Source organism: Sciurus carolinensis, chromosome 7 (genome assembly GCF_902686445.1).
Source record: "Sciurus carolinensis chromosome 7, mSciCar1.2, whole genome shotgun sequence".
Lineage (NCBI taxonomy): Eukaryota > Metazoa > Chordata > Mammalia > Rodentia > Sciuridae > Sciurus > Sciurus carolinensis.
The window spans coordinates 100,001,228-100,019,028 of record NC_062219.1 but is presented as its reverse complement, the minus strand read 5'-3'; the positions used below and the strand labels follow the sequence as shown (position 1 = coordinate 100,019,028).

The following is a 17,801-nucleotide window of genomic DNA, read 5'->3' as shown; positions in this document are numbered from 1 at the left end:
AAAATAGGGACTAACTTTAATGTGTGTAAAACAGCAAGCAAATATAGATGGGCTAATCATGGAAGAAAACATTTGAAAAACTGAGGAATAACTCAATGTGCTCCATCCCATGGCTCTACCTTCCAAGTCCTCCAGTATTTATATACTAGCATGCCCTGCATTTAAAACCTCTCCTTCCCTTTGCTCAGCATTGAGCTTGATCTCTCTCCCCTATGGTAGTAGTCTTGAATAAAATTATCTGTGCTTATTTAGCTGTGCCCAGTGCAATTTTTACTTTGACACTATATTCCCAGTACTGGAGATGACTAAGCTTTCAGTACTCACAGGCTTACCATCTTGACCAGGTTGTCCAGGGTAGCCAGGGTTCCCAGGCAGTCCAGGGTCACCCTAAACAGGAAAAAAAAAAGTTTTTCAATGACAAGCAACCAACCACATTATTGCACTCAAGGTCTATGATGGTTTGAAGTCAGTTCTATTATTTGAGGCATTTTGTAGAATTTTTTTAAAGGAGTCATTCCAAAACAGGCTTAGGAAAATTATGCTACATTTTAAATGCCTACCTTAAAAAATAATGTTTTAATCATATAAAACTAATTTATTTCTGTGAGTACACTGGGTATAACAAGTGAAGTTTTTTTTTGCTGGTGCAAAATGTCGGCCTTTATGGGAGGTTACATTTTTGGAATTTTGAACAGACTGCAAAGTGCCAGAGCAAATGTTTTTCATGATAGCAATATCTGATTCATGAGCCTGTAGACTTAATTCTATTCTGAATGTTGCACCCCAGATATCAATATCCTATAATGTAGTAATTCAATTCATAAAATAATTACTTACTGAAAGAACAGTCCACAAGCCTGGTGCATGCATATAATTGCTAATATTCATGAGGCAGAAGGATTGCAAGTTCAAGGCCAGTGTGAGCAACTTAGTGACTCCCTGTCTCAAAATAAAAAAAAGGTTGGGAACACAGCGTGATGGTAAAGTAGCCCTGGGTTCGATCCCCAGTACCTAATTTTAAAAAAATGTCCAAAGACATGTGCTCTCACACATGGGCATCTAGTTTAAAGCTTCATGGCAGTTACTTCTTTCAATGGTGTTAATGTGGTACTCTGCCTATATCACATTTGAAAATAATATCAAAATTCCAAACTTTGAATATGTTCATAAGAACAGGGCTGGGGCCAGACCACTCTGTCCCAACCTCCATAGTCCTTCAGTGTATGTAATACCAAAGAAATTAAGAAATGCCTTTGCCCTCACAAACCTGAGATCTTGCAAGAACACTGTGCCTTTCCAAATGGCAGTGAGCCCAGCACATTCTATATTAACTCCAGCATGTTGCCCTATGTCAGTACTGATCATCCAGATGGTCACCAACCATGAAATAAAGCACTAAAGAAACACTTTCTTGTGAGGTGAAGGTGCTTTCTAATGTAATACTTCAAAAGCAATATTTGTTCATCCCTGAGTCCACGAAGAACACATGTGACATTCTGCTGGAAAGTATGAAGTCTCCACCATCAGTATTGCAGAGGCAACTGATTCCATTCATTAACTCCTCCTTGTTTTTAATCAAGAAATCATTCATACAGGACTCTGGTGATTAAGACTACTTTTATAGAGCCAAATTTGCTGATCTGAAAACTACTTCGGACTCCTGGCTAGGGAGATGTGTTCCTGAAACATAACAGGAAAGATGGAAAGAACTATGTGAACTCTGTTCAGGAACCAATAAAGAAGGGATGGGCTATTCACTTACCAGTGGCCCCTCCAAAGGCTTAGCAAGAGGAAAGGCTGAGAAGGGAAATGTCATTTTGCAAACAGAGAGAGAGGAGTTATAAATCCAGGAGGAAAGAAAATTTGTAATTCTAATTCAAGGACTTTCAGTTCTGGCTGTGTGTTAGGGAGCAACTTTCTGGGTCTCTAGAGACTTAGAATTCCTCTCTTATTTTGAAAGGGTTCACACTAGCCTCCAGCCTCCAGACCCCTATTCAGAATGGACTTCCTGCCTTTCAACAAATTCCATCTTTACTTTCTGTTGGGAAAAAGGTTTTTCTCCTTTTCCACTTAAGCATCAATAAGACAAGCTTCTCTGTCATTGAAACCATCCTTGTCACTCTATTTTCTCCTGGTGTCGTTTTCTCTTTTTCTACTGAAACAATATGGCAACTCCTATATCACATCACTTTTCTCAAAGTTTTCTCTTGGCTCATCTTCACTTATCATTTGGCTTGAGGCTCCATGAAAACAAGGTCTATAATTCCTATTTTTTTTTTTTTGGTACAGTGATGGGTATCAAGTTCAATAAATACTTTTTGACTGATTTATTTAAAATCAAATCTGTCAATGAACCATTTACTTTGCAGAATATTAATTACCAACAAAACCTAGAACATTAAAAAGTTCTGAGAGAGTTTAATCTTTATTATGATGAGCTGAAATAAACTTTGGCACAAGAAGAAAATTCACTCATGTGCTTTTATGCTGCATAAAAGTATAAAACATACATATTAATAATGATTTAAATTGATGAAGACTAAGTTCTCAAGGAGAAAACATCACCCACAAGACAGATCCAGTATGACTTCTTAAAGATCATAACACTGATTAACAGCACCATGAGGGAAATTAATCTCTTTAGGAGATTCTATTATTGTTGGTAGGTTTTATGGGTTATTTTGGCTGTTGCCCCCACTGAATTATTTGTAAAAGTTCAGGTAGGTTTAGGGTTGCTCCCAAAAAATTTAAAGAATAAAGTAAAGTCAAAATTACTTTAACTGATTAGCAAGAAGACCAATTAAATTAAATTCTATTTTATTACAATAAAAGCAAACACCTAACCTTTGTTGATTGCTTATTATATACTGACCAGTGCTTTAAAGATTTACATACATTAAATTACCTAACCCTCATAATAATACTATGAAAAAGGTACTTTGATTATTTCAGTTTTCTATCTAGGGAACCTGAAGCCCAGAGAGGTTAGGTAATTTGCCAAGTTCACATAGCAGTGGTAGAGATGAGATTTAAACCCTACCAATTCAGCTCCAGAGTCTATACTCCTAAACACTACTATTCCTGCTCACACCATCAAATGCATATGTTGATCAGAACCAGACTTAGGGACCACTTAAAAATCTAACATGAAAAAAATCCCAAATGCAATAAATTAGACATATGACTTACTGTTATACAACTGTGACTAAATTCCCAATCCTTTTTCTTCTAGTTTACTTGAAACATTTGCACATTTTGAAATTTTAAAAAATATGTGCTCAGCTGAAAAGGAATACTTATTTATGCTGAATTGAATTTGTGGCATAGGAATTTTAAGTTGTTGACAGGAGTGGAAATGTCACGGACTAAGCTGAAACATCTCTGGATAAGGCCTCTTATGGAGTGTAAATATGAACCATTAATGTAAGAAACAGTTGTGCTTGCAAAAGTAAGTTGATGTTTTAAGTTGTGCATCTGAAACAAATGTATTTAGGATCTTCACCTAAGCCTTAAACCGTTTATAAGCCTTCTTCTCAAAAATTCGTAACCTCCAGGCTACCCCTCTGACCTCATGGGAGTATGTGACCTAAGACTAATTTTTACCATTCTTCACAACCAATGATTTCCCTCACTTGGAACCAAAAAAACCCCACTCTTCAGGTTATAAAGAATCCACTCAAGTCTGTAAAAAATAGCACAAAAATGTTGATATCCAGTGGCCCCTGAAATTTTCCAAAAGATTTTGGTACCTCAATAATCCAAATGAATCTCTAATTGGTAGAATTATTAGGGTAAAACAAAGGGCATCAGCAGGAATATGGCGATAGCAAAAGCCATATTGCTGGGTAAAGATCTCATTAAGAAATTATTCCAACCTGGAAAAGTAAGAAAAATGCTCTTTCTCCACTCCTGAACAAATTTTAAATTTAAGTTAGATCCAATATGGGGAGGTTATTTTCACAAATTTTTCTATGGTTATGAAATCGGGGAAGCGGGGAAGAAGCTACCATTTACATGTACAGGGCATTTGAAAGGAAGTTGCTTACATTACCAGGTGTGCCTCAGCTTTCATGTAGAACAGAGACAGTCCACATGGGCTAACTGGGGGGACTGGATGGATCTTATTTTTTCAATGATCCCATAATTCATTCAATAAAAATTATAACTGTTAAGCAATGTGCCTAACATTGGAATTCCAAGGAGAATTTCCTTTTTATTAACCTTCACTGTAAACAAAAGAATTGCTTTCATGTAAGAATTAGCCTACTAATAAACTGATTATCCCATTAATTTAGTCATTCCCTTTATTAGAAATTAGGGATAAGAAAGAATATGCTATTCTTTAATGGGCCAACAGCCCAAAGACAGGTGTATTTTTGATGCTTGATGAAGAGTTATAATGTTATAAGTGTGGAATGCCATGGTCACATGGGCCTGTTTGCACAGTGTTGTTTATTTTCAGAAATTTAAAGAGCTTTAAATAGATGAATTATTTTTTATCTTAGAATAACTGCTTACTTTCCTATTCACCCAGGAATTCCCCCTCTGTTTCAGTCTCATGATGAACTCAGCTCCCAGAACCCTATTTCTGGTTAACAGAAAGGTTAGATCTGCTCCTCACAGGTGACTTTGATGGACATGGGCAAAACTTTCCAGAAACCATGTAATACAAATAGCCAATAAGTCTCAGTGAACTCTAAAATAAAATCATCTTATCTGCTTTAGTTTGGGTTCTACTGATCTAAAAACAACCCTATTCATATTGAAAGCTAAAAAAAATCTCTAAAAGGTATGCAACTCAAAATGTTGCTAGGGGTTTCTGTTTTTCACATATGGGTCCCTGACCTGGGTAAGGACACCTCCAGAGAAAAGAGCCCTAAAAGCATGGAAGTGTAAGTGTGTGTTTGTGTGTTCCTGTGCTCCTGCCAGATTTCCTGAAGAAAATGGAAAGCAGATCAAGAAGGCACGCCAACTTGAAGAGTGGTGGAAACTGCAATTTCACTTAAAGTAGTAGGTGGCAATGGGGGTAGATCATGACTAAGAAAAGAGAATGAAAATGAAAAACACATGAAACTTGGAAAAACTGAAAATTAAAGGCTTCACCAGATAAGACAATGGGTATGCTAAAAGTTTGCTGTGAAAACATGTAAATAAAATTGAGTGATACTAAGGGGCACCTATTAGATCAGAAATGAAGAATCCAAAAACATCAGAGTCTTCAGGTGCCTCTCCAAAAGGGGGCAGCCCCTTGGAGTCCATGGAGGTGGAATGAACCTCCCTGAGAGGCAGAAAAAGACCAAGTGGGGGTCTGAACCTATTGAGAAGTCAGACATAATGGGTCTATGATTTCCCCATTTTGTTTATGGAGGATCAAATCATTTATATGTATAATATTCCAAGATGAATAGTTATATAAATATTGTCAATAAAGAATCTTCTGGTATGACATACCCATCTGTCTTACAAAGTGTCTTCTTCTAAGGAGCATCTTATAGGTGTTTCTGTCTTATGTCAGGGCATCCTAAACAAAATGTGGTAACTTTAACTAATGAACACTTGGATTAAGTTTCCTAAATGCAATCTAAAAATAATATACAAAAATAAATGATTTAGGGCTGAGACTGTAGCTCAGTGGCAGAGCACTTGCCTAGCATATGTGAGGCACAGGGTTTGATCCTTAGCACCATATAAAAATAAACAAATAAAATAAAGGCATGCTGTACTACAATTACAAAAAGAAATTAAAAAAAAAATAAAAAAAATAAATGATTTACAAGGTATGTACTGCAGTCAAATAGATGCTTATTTGGAATAAGTTATTGAATGTATACTTTTATTTCTTAAATTGTATTTCCTTGAGCTCAACAGATAGGTATGAAAATGATGGAAAAACATGCTCAACAGATAGGTATGAAAATGATGGAAAAACATGCAAAAAAGATGGGAAGACATAAACAGTTTTAGATCACAGGTTGGGAAGTGAAACTGATCAAACTGTTATATGCATGAATGCCACAATGAAACCCACCATTTTGCATAATTTATACGAATCAATAATTTTTTAAATAAATTAAATCAGTAGTTCAGAAACTAGAACTTTTTTAGTCACTGTATTAAAACAATCTTAAAATTAAATCCAAATGAACCTTACAATTCGTATTAAATGAAAATTAGTATGGTTACTTCAAGTAAGAGGCAATAAATATGACACTCTTTTTGTCTATGGAATTAGACCTTCTTTAAGGTTAGACATAACTTTTATTATATAAGGCATATTTTTAAATAATATTAAATGCACAAGATTTATTTATAGTGGACAAGCAACTCCTTAGAATCTTAGCCCATAAGTGATGCTATAATAAGCATAAACTTAATAGCATTCATATTTAATAGCAAAGGAATATATCAGAACATGGTGTTATGTGAAAAGTAACTAGTTACAATCATGCACAGGATGGTTCTAAGGATATAAATATGGATATATACATATGTATGTAAATAAGTAAATATAACTGGACACATACATATGCTCCAAGAGTAATTACTGTATTATTAAATAAAATAAATACATGTCTCCATTTTTAGAGACATTAAACTTATAATACTAAAGTCAAACTTTTTAATTCATTTTTTCATTTAAAAACCATTTTAGTAAATTAGATATTGAAAAATTTAAAGCATATCTTAATAGTTGTTCTTTTTCCATTTATGTTTTAACAAGGTTAGAAGGAAATATCATTCTTGGGTGCTAATAGCAGTATTTGGGAAAAAACAAACAATGATGTAACCTCACTTTAATGTGTGTCAGTGGGATCAGTTTTAGTTTCAAAGGGCAGTTCCAAATATACTTTTTAGAAACTGCACTAAAACTCAGGTTTTAAACTGTTGTAAGGCAGCAGGAGGGCATTTCACAATTGGGTCAAGGGCAATTAAGAATTTCTGCCTTTGAGCAATAATGACTTAACAAAAAATAGCACAGAGGGTATTACTCACTTTGGGGCCTTGTAGTCCTGGATTTCCTGGAGGACAGATACAGGGAGCTGGAGTCGAACCTACGTCACTAGGACCATTAAGGCACTGCAAAGACAAAAGTGGACATGGAAAGAAAGATAGCCAAATACAGATATAGATAGATCTAGTTCTATGTATATATACACACATGTATGTACACACATGTATATACACATATGTATGTGTACCTAAGTCTGTATAAAATGGTAAAGATATAATTACTTTCTAATTTTATTTATCTCAATCTGCTAAGAAATTCCAAACCACAGAAAACTATGAATAATAAATACATTAAAATTTTTATATAAAAATGGGTTCTGTATGTCTAATATACTTACAGCTGAAGAGAGGAAACAAACCGGTCCCACAATACAAACATTACCTTAAGGAGAATAACAGTATCCAAGCCTACCTCTCCATTCTGAAAGAAAAACAACACATGTGTTTTAAAATAAGTTTTTAATTATATTCCTAAATTATCTAATTTATAGAAAGTTCATTGTCCCGAAAAGAGAGAAACAAAACGTCAAATGCAAAAATAAAGCATTTGCTTACACCTATCCTAAAATGTATTTATCTATACAGGTTACTTCTATGTTTACAAAGGGTAAAGGAAAGAAATTAATACAGGTAAAGAATGGAAGGCAAAAATCAAAGCACTGAAGCTTCTTGATGTAATGACCATGCAAGAACAAAAATATCTCAAGGTAAAATTCAGAAACTGTGCTGAACTATCTGGAAGTTATTTAAAACCCAGAAAAAAGGAGTCAACAGATAATATAAGCAGGTCACAAACTGCTTGCATTAAAATTTTATTCATTTTACTCTAGAAGAGCTTCTCAACTTATTACTGAATGGCCCACAATTTTAAATAGGTTAATAAGATCTTTCCAAACAATGACAAATTAGATCAGTGCACACAATGAACTTTCAAATGCCATGACTTTAAATACTTTGAGATTTATAATCCAAGTTATAAGTATCTAAAATAAAACTACAGTGTTTAAATAATTACTAATCTAGAAAACCCAGAATGAGTCATCTTTAGAAGGTTCCATATTTGATTTTATTACAGATCCTTTAAATGTGCTGCTTGATGTTCTCAACTTTTCTGAACATGTGGACTTGTTACAGGGTTTGTTAGAGAAGTAAGTCATGACAGCACAGTTATGCAAATTAAAAGAACCATGGACAGTACAAATCTCCCTGAGAAATAACAAAGAAAAAAAAAATCTCACTGAGAATCCACACTGTCAAAACTTTAACCAGCATTCTATGTTATTTCCATTAAAATAATTCACAAAGTTTTGCTCAGGGGAAAAGGAATAGATTACACACACACACACACACACACACATATAATCATATGCTATGACATTTTAGTTTATAATCATTTTCCTTTCTAACCCATTAATAAAAATGACTAAATAAATAGGGCATTTCCTTAAATTCTAGAACCATAAGAAAACCTTACTGAGGCAGCAACAACAAAAACAAAATCATTCGTTATGAGTTCAGAAAATGTGCTAGTGAACAGGGAAATTATTTCCTACTCCTCAGATATATAGACTGGAGTGTTCTGTCCTACATTTAATTAAGTAGAGAAATGTATTTCACACACTGATACGCATAGGAAGCATTCTAGGTCTTTGGAGCAGGTCCAGTTCTGCTTCATCTGAACACTGGAATAATCATAGTAAAAAGTGATGTGGGGAGAGTGACGTGCTTTCATTCATACTTGCACAGTGACACATTATAATTTTATTTTCAGTTACAAACTTCAAACTATATTGCTCTATGTAACTTTATGTCCTTTGATAATAAAAATTAACACTACATATTAAATAAGTCTTGGGCATTATCTGCTTTTCATAACAGTTTCAAAAGTACTAAAGCAACACTTTAGGAGAAAAAAATAACCCATCTCACTTACAAATCCAGGAATCTCACATGCTGTCTCCCGGTTGTTCTGTTCTGGGTCACAGTAGATTCGCAACTTTTGGACATCAAACTAGGAATATAAATCCAGTATGATTAAAGCTGAGGCATAAGCTGTTTTATAAGAGCAACTCAGATATGTAGAAACTGTCACTATGTTTGTCATTCGGTAAGTCTAGGCCACAGCATTTAGCTTTTTAAAATGATAAAAACACAGAAGTTGAATACCTAATGTGTATTATAAATACATGAAGCACCCTAAGCTCCAAGAACAAATCTGATTTCCTTCAGGAACCCAGTGAAAATTTTTTAATACCCCTATATTGAGAGCTAGTCTAGAGAGCATTTCCTAGTATACTTAAAACCTTTCCCGGGTTTCCTGTTTTTATCCTAGATCTCTACAACATTCCAGATCTTATGCGGGTAAGTTCAAGAGGCCATTCTGGGTTTAGAGACTTAGTTGCTGGGATGGAATGCACCAGTTACTGTGTAAATATTTACTACAATTTGACTTAAAGCATTAATACATAGTGACCCTGTGAGTAACTATACATTGCAAGTGACAGAGTCTTCCTTAACAGAAACACAGCAGGAGGGAAATACCTTTCAAATCAAAGAGTTTTCTAGAAATAGTTTTTAACTACAAACCACCAACTCAAACACAGATATACTCTAAATAGTTGTCATAAAAGTAAAAATAAAACTTTTTGAAGTATGAACTGCACATATCACAACTGCTTTATTTTTAAGCAATAGTTTTGTTTGTGAAGAACCCTGACATGCATTAATCTAATTTTATCTTCACAGCTGCAAAGAAATTTTTATAGTTCTCACTTACAGTTCTAACCATATTTCCCTTTCCAAATTCATTATTTGAACTGTTTCTCCTGGGAAATATGAAATTAATGTTTCCTAGAATTCTACCCTCTGCACAGGGGAATATTTTTCTAAGAATTCTTATAAAATAGATGAAGTCTAATTTTGCATTTTAATACACACATAAAAATCACACAATTCACTCATAAACTGATCACATTTTGATTGAGTATTTAAAGAGAATCCACAATTAAGTTAAATAAGGTTAACATAGTAAATATTATTAAAAAGTATAGCATAAGTTTGATTTTATCCACTACAAAAAATAAATCATTATTTTCTACCTGAACAGTTTCTTCTTTCCCAGAGTATTTTCCAATTTGGGTTTGCCCACTAATGAAGATCCCTAAAGCTGGATGTAAGGGCTTAATATCAATTTGTTGATCATCAATAAACAGAGTTACATCTTGCTCTGTTACTAAGAGACGAATCTGATGCCAGCCTTCATCGAATAATGTCTGTGAGAATAAAATATGGAAGATTCACAAATAAAACCCTCAATGATCTTTTGCATTTGTCCTATTTACAACCATTGTTAAGAAAATCTGGATCACACAAATTTTCTATATTACATACTAATTCACCCTGCTCTAACATGGACCCCATATGCTATCCACCACCTCTTTTGTTAATCCTTACCTGAGTTCCTACTACATATACTAAAGTAGTTGTGTCAAACAATTTACTGAAGCAACTCTCTCAGAGTCACTAATGGGATCCTGATCTCTGAATCAAATGGCTCCTCTCATTCCTCATTCCACAAGTAGTCCATCTCTCTTCATATTCTAACTCCGCTTCCATAATTCAAAGCATCTTGGCCATCTTCATTTCATTCTCTTCAGTTGTTCATTCTCTATATCTTTGAGGGCTCTTCTTCCTCAACCTGCCTTATAAAGAGGCTATCCCTCACAGGTCTGTCCTTGATATCTTTCATTCTGCCTTCTAACTACTTCATCCATTCCTATAAGTCAAACATTATTTCTATGTAATAAATCCAATATCTACATCAATAGCCTTGACCTCTCTCTTACACATGGGTCCTAGAATTCTAATACTCAGTAGAATAATCGTGCAAGGGTATCTCACAATCAACTTAATGGAGTATGCAACAAAATGAACTATCCCCTGAACTTCGTTCCACCCCCAAATATTTGCCTTGAATGATAACACTCTCCTTTTCCAAAACATAAGTTTCTTTCCTTGAGTTGTAATAACTCACCAGGTCCAATTATATCAACTGTGTCTCTTAAAAATGACTCAATTCACCTCTCAATTTCCATTCTTACTGCCATAATTTAGGCTTGTGGGTTATCTTGCTTTGTTTTTGAACATATTTCTAGCTCTGACCTTTCCCTATCCAACCCAGCCTGCATATCTCCACTATAATTAATCTCACTCAATAAAGTTTCATTAGAGGAGGGCTGAGAGCCATCAATGAACCATGTGTGAACTGAGTGATGTTTGAGCCGTAGGCAGGGAAGTTGCTGTCTGGGAACTCCCAGTCGAAACCCACTCGAGACCACCCACTTCATGCTGGCACCCTGATCTGCTCACCACTCAAATTCAAGCACAGTCTTCCTGAGATGGGGGTAGCTTGCCAAAGGTCAATCAACCTGTTTACTGCAAGACCCCTGCCACACCGGGAAACAGGCATTGAAACAAAACTCCTTCCTGAAATCTTATCCCTGCCTTTGATGTCCTCTCCCTTAAATAAAGAATTGGGGCCTGCTGCAGTTGTTCAGTTCCAGTTCCTATCAGGACTGGAAGACCCATCAGATGCTCTGCTTTTTAAATCTAACTTTTAGCTTTGTCTCTAATCTTTAACTGATTATCTCAGACTCTTCATTTTCTCAGGCGGCTAACACCTTCTGAGCAGGAACCTGCTCTGTCAGAGTGCTGGCCACTCCATCAGAGCAGAAGTTCCATCTTATCTATTTCTTTATTCCCAGTATCTGACATAATTGCAGGATAAAGTTGAAATCATTGTTTAAGGAAGGAAAAAGGAGAGGATTGCTTTGACCATGATACACCTATGATCAAAACCTTTTAATGGAACCATTCTCATTCACTGAATAAAATCCAAACCAATTTGTATGGCTTCCCAGGATCCTCACAAATTGTTAGTCTTTTCATTTAAGCATTTATACTCAAAACATGCCATTCTCTCAATAAAAACTACATTTAACTACTCAATGCCAAACCATTGAATTAATGTTCTCTTACATCTCTCCCCATCAAAATCCTATATATTTTTCAAGGTCCAATCCAAAAGCCATGTCATTTATCATGATTTTCCCACATTTTGTGCTTTATGCTTCTATGTAATGGCATTTATTTGAATATTCCATTATAAAAAGCTCCTTAAATATGAGAAACATGCCTTATTAGTTGTTTTAATAAAGATAGCAGACCGTAAAATTTTAAATTTAATATGCTTATTGAATGAAAAAATTGCTAAATGTAAAATATCCATATGTAACCAAGCACATTTTCTAAATTGTATAATATACCTTTAGGCTATCATAATTATAATAAAAAGCAAAACAATTTTTTTATCATTGTATCTGTATTATGAACACATGACTTGGAAAATAAATATTTTTCATTTATTTTATTAAATATATGTTCCTTTGGGGGAAATAAAATGTACTCGTGATTGAGAAAAATTCTATAACCATCATCTCATAGGACATGGTAATATAAAACAGACCAACATGGACTTTGATCACATTTAAATTCAATTCTTGATGAGCTGTTTTAGTCATCTTTTTCATCACTGTGACCAAAAGACCTGACAAGAACAATATAGAGGAGGGAGAGTTTATTTGGGGGCTCATGTTTTCATAGGTCTCAGTCCACAAATGGCCAACTCCATATCTCTGGGGTCAAGGTGAGGCAGATCATCATGACAGAAAGGTATGGCCAAGGGAAACAGCTCAGAACAAGACAACCAGGAAGCAGAGAGAGAGAGAAAGCTTCACTCACCAGGAACAAAATATAAACCTTAAAGGCATGCCTCCAGTCACCTCCTTCTTCCAGCACACCCTAACTGCCTATGGTTTTTAACTAGTTAATTGATATTAGTAGATTAATCCACTGATTAGGTTAAAATACTCATAATCTAATCGTTTTCGCCTCTGAACCTTATTGCATTGTCTCACACATGAGTGTATACCTAAACCATAAATGTTTTACTTTGAGAGAGTACTTAACCTTAAACATTGGTTTGTCTACAAAATGGGAGCGATAGCTTCTTCACTGGATGGTTATTATTCTTGACACCTAGTAATAAGAATATGAAATATACTAATTTTCCCCACTTTTTGTCCGCATACTGATTCAGAAACAAATTTCCTTCCTCTGTGGCATTCCATAAATAACACAACTCTAAAATATGAAGTCAACATCCTTTAGCCATGTTAAAACCACAGTTCTCACCTAACACACACAATCCTAATGGTATTTCCCTATGATTATGAACACTATGATCATACCCAGGCTTTTTACCTTAACTTGAGAGTCAGTGAAAGTGGCCACTTGTGAGCCATTAATCACACTGGTTGTTGTAAATGATAAAGTTTTGTCCACACCATTTAAGGTAACTGCTATTTGTGGCTTTCCATCAATGGTTAATATTCTCCATAAATCCCATACTTTCTTCACTTTAAATCTCTGAGTAGAAACAAACACATAGGATGGAGGAAGACCTTCTGGGAAAACATTGCTAGAAAGAGAAGAACAAGCATCAGTTTAAAGAACTCTCAAGCACCATATACACATTATATAGTGCTATATATTACATATGCTTATGATTTTTACATTGTCTCAACATATAATGTTTACCTTGTAAATTCTGATAAATCAACTTTTGATGTTATTTCATATCCTTTTATCTTTGTTGGTGAGAGCTGAATTCTTTTCTTAACTTTTTTCTTTACACCTAAACCTAAAAGAATATCAAAACCCTTCTCATCGCGAGCTGCCACTGGAATTCGTGTTGGACAGACAGATTCTATAAAGCAAAAGCAGTAAAAACTGGTTACTCATGAACTCTTCCCACAAGAAAAGAAAAATCAAGGGAAAAATACTACAGAATATGAGAATTATAAAATCTACTTAAGTATACAAACATGAGAAAACATGAAAATATTTTAGACATTTGAGAATGAAGTTTCAGTTGTATTTTTTTACCAGAAGGTGGATAAAATTAAGATAAGAATGTAAGAGGGATATTTAATGGAGGGTTTCACAGGTAACACAATGCTTAAGTTTGCAATATGGAGCAAAGGTGATAGATAACCTTGAAATAATCACTCTCTTCTGTAGCATTAAGGAAGGAAAAGGCATTATAATACAATAAAAACTGGTGATGTAGATTTTTATTAGCCTTACAAAGGATAATGATAACCTGTAACATAGAACATCTTAGATAAACCAAGTTCATTTAAAGCAAGAAACAGGTGGGGGTGGGAAACACAGGTTTAAATTCACAAATTAATCCCTAGCAGACTAAAGTTGTAATCTTATTTTATTCTATCATGTTCAGAGACCATTAACAACAGGAATGCTTTGGTGATGAGCAGATTTCCTTGTTTATTTTAAAACTCAGTTCCAGTAATACTTGCTTTTCTGTTAAATCTCAGAGATTAGTGATATCTAAGTACTTCAGTCTTGTTGGAGTCATAAGAAATGTATTCTATTTAAAATCCTTCCATGTACAAAAACACAAAAATTGTGTATCTGGAGTCTAGACAGAGCAATCAAATACATCCAACTGGACCTTACTGGTAATACAATAAAATAATAATAACAAAAGCAAAATAAATGATCCAAATAGCAGTTCTCTTACTAAATATTAGATAAATACCAAAGAAGGCAGACCAAGATTTGTACAATTTCTTTTCTCATTTTTTGATTGAATGACCTCATCATCCTTTACTGGTAAATAACACCAGTGCCTTGAAATCTAGGATGATTTGGAGTAAACTATCCATCATTTGATGAAGTGTCTTCCAGATGCATGAGCAGCAACAATAGAGTATAGTAAGCATAGATTTTTATAACATTCCTTTCAGTGTTAAGTCAGTAGAAACAATAGGCTCCCACTGGCCTTTAGTACAACTTGTGCACAAACCAGAAAATAAAAATCATTTGTACATCACCTCACTAATAATAGATTATATTTTCTTTTGACAAAAAGATAAAATGTAGGAAATGGAAATTCATTCTTGGCTTAGAAAAATTGTTAAGTAGAATATAATTTTAAAGGCTAACACAAGAGTAAAAATAACTTGTTTGGGTTTTATCAATTTGGATATCAACCTTTTTCATTTTAAAAGGATTATACGATGACTGTTTTTGAAGTTTGACTGTTTGACTGTTGTGGAGAAAAGATAATGTCTTTTCTTTACACATATCAGACGGCAGTATTATCAAATTCCCTTACCTCATTCTTTACTCCTTTTCTCTTTCATTTTTAATTTGAAGTGGCAGAACTTTTGTTGAATGTTCAGTATATACAATTCTAACACAAAAACAATTGCTTGGGCTTTAGTTTAAAGAAATAGGGTTTGTGGGTTGTTTATTTTAACCAGACATCCAAGCACCTCTGTTGACGTGTACCCGTGCTTCTGTAGCATACCACTCTTAGCATTCCTAAAAGGTGGTCAGCATCACCAAGGCTGGTGACTGTCACTCCACCCAAGTTCCCACTGCAGCAAAATGATGTTGACAAAAGTAAGGAATCAAACTCAGACCTGGGCTGACTCCAGAGATGGCTGGAACATGGTGCAGCCACAGGACTAAGGTTCACAGGAAAACAACCAGGAGATCTGAGTGGTTTACTCAGCACAATGTCTGAAGCCATCCATGCTACAGGATGTCTCAGTTTATTCTTTTTTCTTGCTATGTAGTATGAAATGTAGTAAGATGCATTCATCCATTTTTCTGTGGGCAGTCTTTGAGTTGTTTTGAGTTTTTGACTGTTACAAATGTAAAACTGATCACACATTCTAGAACACATCTTTTGAAAGACATATGAGCTTATTTTTCTACAGATAAGTACTTAGTAGTTGAGTTGCTGCTTCGTGGGGTATGTGTGTGCTTCACCCTAGTAAACAGTGCCAAACACTTTCCTAAAGTGGTTGTACTGCTTTTCCATCTCAGTAGAAATTCTACTTACACTTGCAAGGGATAAAAGTATGCAATTAGGTGATAGTTATCACACATAATATTTCAGAGAGAAAAGAGGGTAGACCGTGCCATTCACATGACTTTACATGTTCTTAATAAAAAAGCTTTCTTGTTTCTTTCTGAGTAGTAATTGACTAGATATTAATATAGTCACATCTTGATGGAATTATAAACACCAGCAGCAAGGTCTGTATGCTCTCCTTTGCATATTTTATTTCACTTTTCCTATGAATATCCAAACATCAATTTTCATGCATAATACAAACATTGTTTCCTTATTTAAAACTGTTGCTCTATCATAACTCATATTTTATCAGAGAAAATTCATGTTTTGGAATACAATACACACCCCTGAAAAGTCAAGTTATCCTCAATTCAGATTAGAATTTCATTCTTATAATGTAAAAATTGAATACAAAGAGGTCCTCTAAATAATTAGTGAGCTTTTATGAAATACTTTACCCAGTTCTAGCCTATCTACCAAGTTTCACCCTTACTCTCAACTCAGTGGGTGGAAATTCATGAATTGGCGGGGCAGAAAAGAGGAATCAGACTCACGTGGCATTAGAAAAATGCATTGTGAAATCATGAGAGCTAAAATATTAGCCATCTTCATAAAAATTTCAATCATCCAGGCCATAGTCCCTGTTATGTATACCTTTACCCCCTGAGACTTTTACTGAACTGCAAATTGAACTGAGCAGAGTAGGACAATATGCCAATGCACATTTAGTAAGCATCATAAGGCTTGAATTAAATAATAAAATTATTGAGCAATCTCCAATAAAGTAACAACAAGAAGCATAAGAAATTTTTGATTAGAGGAAAAGAAATCAAAAGTCCAACTTAAATTACCTCAAGGAAAAAATCTGGAAGAGATAAAAGCCCCAAAGTTTACTGGGGATGAAGGAGAACAAAGGTTCACTAGAGAAGGCAGTGTCTATCTCTATCCTTCCTGGGTTCCCTCTTCACTTCCTCCTTTCTCTCTCTCTATCTTTCTCATTTGCGATGAGAGAATGGGAGTTTCATCCTTGTGAAAAACAGACATTTTACCATACAACATCTAACTTAAAAACTGAAACATTATAACCAATGAGCAACATACAAAAACAAATCATAAAAGGAGTAATGTGGATAAAGTTCTGATACAGATGATACAGAATTGCCCATCTAATCCAGCCTTCTTGCTTCACAGAATGGAAAAATGAGGCTTACTCAAAGGAGCTAAAGGTTGTATGGTTGTATGGCTAATTGGAGCCAGAACTACACCTATATTCTGTTCTCTGGTCCTACTACACAAGGGAATATCATATGCTCTTTCAAAAAATACATAAATTTCCTGTATCATCCAAACATCAGGACAGCAGAAAACAGAACAGTGAGCATACACAAGCAGTTTCCTAGAGACTGAACTTTCACCACTTGCACCTGCACATTGGCAAGCTCAACACCTGTGAAGCAGAATATGGGCCCTGAAACTCAATAATTCCAACCACAGAGAGCCGAAAACTCTTCAAGATACCTAAGGGATACTTTCAGGGAATAAGGGAACAAGAGAAAATTACGGTTTTTTTCCTCCCTCCTCAGTCTGTTCTATCAAACCCATGTCTGCTTGACTTGAAACAGAATCATGACATAAGAACCCAATATAAGAACCATTTTAACAATGATATACAAACCAAACTACCTTTATAGGAATTGAAGAATCCAGTTAGAATACTGCAGAAACCTGGGTGAGCACAAAGCCATGGACAGTCAACTGAAATAGGTAAGAAAAAAATTTC

At 34.7% G+C, this 17,801-nt stretch overlaps 1 protein-coding gene across 1 annotated transcript in view; it reads right to left on the bottom strand.

Moving 5' to 3' along the window:
- Col21a1 (collagen type XXI alpha 1 chain) overlaps positions 1–17,801 on the bottom strand; it is a 168,584-nt gene that overhangs the window by 82,361 nt on the left and 68,422 nt on the right. Inside the window, 7 exon segments of the mRNA XM_047559626.1 lie at positions 325–387; positions 6,994–7,077; positions 7,424–7,432; positions 8,945–9,022; positions 10,110–10,283; positions 13,333–13,549; positions 13,669–13,837. Of these exon segments, the coding sequence (XP_047415582.1) occupies positions 325–387; positions 6,994–7,077; positions 7,424–7,432; positions 8,945–9,022; positions 10,110–10,283; positions 13,333–13,549; positions 13,669–13,837 (794 nt within the window).